The 4,553-nt window shown below is 65.1% G+C and overlaps 1 protein-coding gene across 1 annotated transcript in view; it reads left to right on the top strand.

Moving 5' to 3' along the window:
• Positions 1-4,553, top strand: part of SLC6A19 (solute carrier family 6 member 19) — a 16,461-nt gene that overhangs the window by 1,707 nt on the left and 10,201 nt on the right. Inside the window, exon 2 of the mRNA XM_040630218.1 lies at positions 4,107-4,247. Within this exon, the coding sequence (XP_040486152.1) occupies positions 4,107-4,247 (141 nt within the window). The remainder of the gene's footprint in view (positions 1-4,106; positions 4,248-4,553) is intronic.

The following is a 4,553-nucleotide window of genomic DNA, read 5'->3' as shown; positions in this document are numbered from 1 at the left end:
CCCCCCGCCCAAGAATTCACCCTGGACAATGGGGGCTTCTGGGTGCAGCCACACACTGGACCTGAATGCAAGTGGGCAGCGTGGGAACCTCACCCCCAGACACTGTGGACTGATGGGACTGTCCCCGGATCACCGCAAGGGAGCTTCGTCCCCACACCCGTTCCACCCTGGCTGCAAAGCTCGGGGTCCCAGCTCCGGGATGGGAATAGGGTGGGAGTGGGAATGGGATGAGAGCAGGAAGTGGGTGGGAATAGGGAAAGTACTGCTGGGTTTTCCAGGGCTTCTGATTTGGGAGGCAATCTTGTGTGCGGTCCCAGGCAGGGGATGTGAACCAGAGGAGCGCGGAGCTGGCCTTAGGAACTCCTCTGCGTGGTGTCTCCATCCCTTCTCCCAAGTCCCCACCACCATGGCCGCCTTCTCTGCACACGGGCTGCCCTCCTTGCGCGTATCTCAAGGTGGGCTTTGCTTCGAGATTCCTCCCCTGTGAGCTCAAATAGCGCTGTCCTTCCAGGCCTTGGCCAGGGTGACCCCACGCTGGTCCTCTGGGCCTGTCTGTGCCCCACCCGCCACGGGCTGCTCCCTCGCCGCCTTACGTCACACCAGCCCGCGGGTCATGACCCCTCTCCAACCAGGAGGTCCTCGGTCTGGAGGCCGTGCTTGAGTTTCCATTTCTGGCCCCAGCCCCATCCTCGCTGCTGGGAGATGTGCTCGTGGGTGTGGGCTCCCCAGCCTCCACCCCCAAGCTCTGTCTACATCCACTCTGCCACCCCTGCTGACCAGGGGTGCACCGGGGCTGAGTGGGCCCAGGGGACGGGGAAGAGGTGGCAAGGCCACTTGGGCCAGAGCCTTCCAGGCCTAGAAGGGCCTGGGTGTGGGCTCTAGAGTGCAGGCCCCAGGTGAGGAGGGCCCTTGGAAGTGTGGGACCCAGGGTGGCTCCCTTTATGGGGTCATGACCTCTAGGCCCTGGACACACTGCTCATGCGTCTGGCTGTGTTCTCCGGCCCCGGCACTCCCTGTCGGCGGCTGTGATCGGGGCAGCACCGTGGGGCCCTCCACAGGCTGACTGGGACCCCCCAGACCAGACAACTTGCTTGAAGGGAAGCCAGCAGGTGGGCCAGACCCAGGGAAGGCAGAGCTTGCTGCCCCTGCTTTGTCCCCGCACAAGATGGCTGTCCAGCGTGTGGCCTGTGTGAGCACGCAGCCCAGACTGTGGGCGGGAGGTGGAAAGGCGGGAAGGCCCGGGGGTGGGGTGAGCGGCCGTGGTCATCTGCCTTCAGGGACACGGTGAGAGGCAAGCGTGGGAGGCGCTACACCCTTCCGTGGGCCCCTGGGGGAGGCGGGCAGCGTCCTGGGAGGCCGGTCCCCCCCGCCCCCGCGCATCTGCTCCTCTTCCCATCTGCAAGCCCAGAGAAAGGACGCCGTACTTCCTGGGCCAGTTCGGGTGATCGGTCAGCACCCCAGCCGTCCAGGCTGCCTGTCCAGGGTTTGTGGTTACCCTCGAGCCTCCGCGAGTCTCCACTGTCTCACATGCACAGCGCCAGGCAGGGGGGCTCAGGAGGCCCTTCTCCGCCAAGACCGGCACGCCCCACCCCGTTTCCCCACAGGATTCTGCCCCCGGGCTTCTGTCTCCCCCGGCGCCGCTGCCCCTCCCGCCCCACCCGCCTCTCTGCCTGTCGGCCCATCGGTGCCAGCGCCCGGGTAGCACAGGGACGCCTGTCTCCCGGGACCTTTGGAACCACATCCGGGCGCCACCGTGCCTGCTGGCTGCTCTCCCTCCGCTGCCCTTCCCTGCTTCCTCACCTTTACTCGTGAGAGGAAGTAGCCGGCTCTAAAAAGAAAGCCATGAACTCCCTGGGGGCTGCTTGAGGACGTGCTCATCCCTGGAAAGAACAAGGGACCGAGGTCCCGCTGCCGCCCCGGGCTGGGGGTGCTGGGTGGGCAGGACCCGCAACGTGGGGACACGCAGGGCTCCCTTTGGGGGGTGGCGTAGCTGTGTGCCCCCCATCCTCCCACCCCCTGCCGCCGGCTGTGCCCACTGGGATCCCCTGGCGTGTTGGCCCAAAGGAGCTCATATGAGGGAGGGGTGCCAGGAGCACAGGCAGCCGCAGAGGCTTCCTGGAGGAGGGGCTATCCAAGTGGGGTTTCCGAGGATGAATAGGAGTTTTCTGCTGGAGATGGAGGGGCAGGGAGGCCGGTGTGTGAGAGTGACATCACGAGGAAAGGTGATGGGATTGAAGGACGTTTGCAATCCTGGTGCCAAAATGGACTGGTTTTCTTGGTAGTTTTGCTCAAAGGTTTTCATATCAAGCCCCTTAGAGACATTAGAGAGGCAAGTCTTCTCTTATGTTAACTTGACCCTCACTGACACGGTGACCCAGTGAGCACCCCACACCCAGGGGGATTGGCTGGTGGGTCTTCCTGTCCTGGTGTCCGTACTTGCTCTTTGTTTTTTTGTCATTGTCATGCCCACACCCCTTTCGTTTCTGGAACTCGGACCTCAGGCTCTGATGCAGCCCTAGCATCCAAAGGAGCCCGGCCCTGGAGCCCTGCGTGGGGAGAGAGGCCACTCGGGTGGTGCCCTGTGCAGACAGAGGATGACCCATGGCAGGAGGCCTGTCCTTCCCAACACGAGGACCCCACAGACAGAAGGACGGGAAGATATGGGGAGAGGAGGAGAGAGGGGGTTTGGCTCTGTCGTGTCCACACACACACATGCAGGCATGCACAACACGTGCACATGTATGGACACACGCTCACCCACACATACTTACACACCCACGAACGCATGCACAGACACATACCCCCCCCACACACACACACTCCCACCCATGCACGTGCACACGGGGACACTCACGCACTCAGATGAGCACGTGGACACCCAGTGCCCCCGCCCGCCTCCCCCGAGGACCTCTAGACCAGGCTCTGAGCCCCGCCCTGACCAGGAGACCAGCACACGGAGGTGGTGGCCGCCCGTGGAGGCGTGGGAGTGGGAGGAATGGGGTGGAGGTGAAGGATTTGACAGATTTGGTCAGAAGGACAAACAGAAGGAACCAGCTGGGAAACGAGGAGGAGGGACAGTGCGGCTCTGGGCCAGGGGCTGGAGAATGTGGGGAGAAAGGACAGGGGGGGCACGGGATCGGGTGCAGACTGGGCTGGGGCCGCACCAAATGCTCCTGCCACTGGGCTCCCTGTGTGGCTGTCATGGGGCAGGACCCCGGGCCGGGCAGAAGGGCGGCTACCGTCACTCAGCAGGCTCACCGCTGGGCCTCCGGTCAGCAGGGACCGAGAGGCATCCCAGCGAGGAAACATCCCAGGTCAGTGGGCTCGGCCCACGGGGGTCCAGAGAGCCCAGCGCCCATGGCTGCCACACTGGGACCCAAATCCACTCAGTCCTGAGGCAGTGAGTGTTTGGTCTCGGCCGCAGAGCCGCGTCCTGGGCCCGTGTTCACAGGCTGTGCAGACCTCGGCTGCGCCGATCTCTGCTAAGTCTCGCTCGGCGCCGTCCTGCCTGTGGCTGCTCCCAGAGAGCCTCCTCGGTTTCCTGGCGGCCGGCGCCCGGGGACGGAGCGGCCCAGAGACCAGCCTGGTTGCCTTTATAATTTCCCCTCTTGACCTGCTCTCCTGCACTGAAGCCAGGAGGGCTTGGGAGACGCTGGGGGGTCCTCGTGACCCCACGTTGGTGGAAGCCTGGCTCCCTGCACCCTGTCCTGGGCTCGTGCATATCCAGGCCGGCCTCCCAAGCCTCAGATTGACCCTCCCGGTGCGCGACCTCCGAGTCGGCCTCTGAACCCTGGGCTCCTGGGACCTGTCCCCTCCGACCGTTCCCCACCCCTGAGTGGAGGCTGTTCTGCCTCCTGGCACTCTGCCCAGTACTGGGGCCCCTCCGCTCATTCCCAGGAGCTGCTGTGTGTGGCGGTGCACGGGGCTCCACGCGCGCCGGCGCCTGCGGCCGTCAGGGTGCCGGCCTTGTGGGTGGTGAGGTCCTGAGGTCCCAGGCCCGTGTCTGTGCGAGGTTGTGCTGGTGCTTTCGACCAACACCTGTGTCCCACAGGCGGCCCCTCCCGTGTGCTGTCCCCTGCCCTCATCGCTGCCTTCTCCCCCCCCAGGGGCGTTTATGATTCCGTTCCTCATCCTGCTGGTCCTGGAGGGCATCCCCCTGCTGCACCTGGAGTTCGCCATCGGGCAGAGGCTGCGGAAGGGCAGTGTGGGCGTCTGGAGCTCCATCCACCCGGCCCTGAAGGGCGTAGGTACGAGTCCGGGGCCCTGCCGGGACTTCTCTGCTCTCTCTGCCCGATTTCAGGGAGAGGAGGGGCCCAGGCCTCCGCCTCCCAGGCCTGTGCAAACCCTTCCTTAGGATCGCAGGGGACGGTGGGCCACAGGTCCAGGCCCTGTCGCTCCCGGCTGCCAGGGACCAGCAGGGCAGCAGAGGCCGTCTGAGTCCCGGGCACCCAGGGCATCGGGGGGATGAGTAGAGCCCTTACTCCCTGAGCAGAGGAGGGCTCAGCAGTGGCCAGACCGACCGCTGAGGTTCCTTCCCGGCACCACCCCCCCCC

The sequence above is a fragment of the Ursus maritimus genome, unplaced genomic scaffold (assembly GCF_017311325.1).
Source record: "Ursus maritimus isolate PB19 unplaced genomic scaffold, ASM1731132v1 scaffold_15, whole genome shotgun sequence".
NCBI classification, from domain to species: Eukaryota; Metazoa; Chordata; class Mammalia; order Carnivora; family Ursidae; genus Ursus; species Ursus maritimus.
The sequence above is the reverse complement of the archived record's forward strand: the minus strand, read 5'-3'. Positions and strand labels throughout refer to the sequence as shown.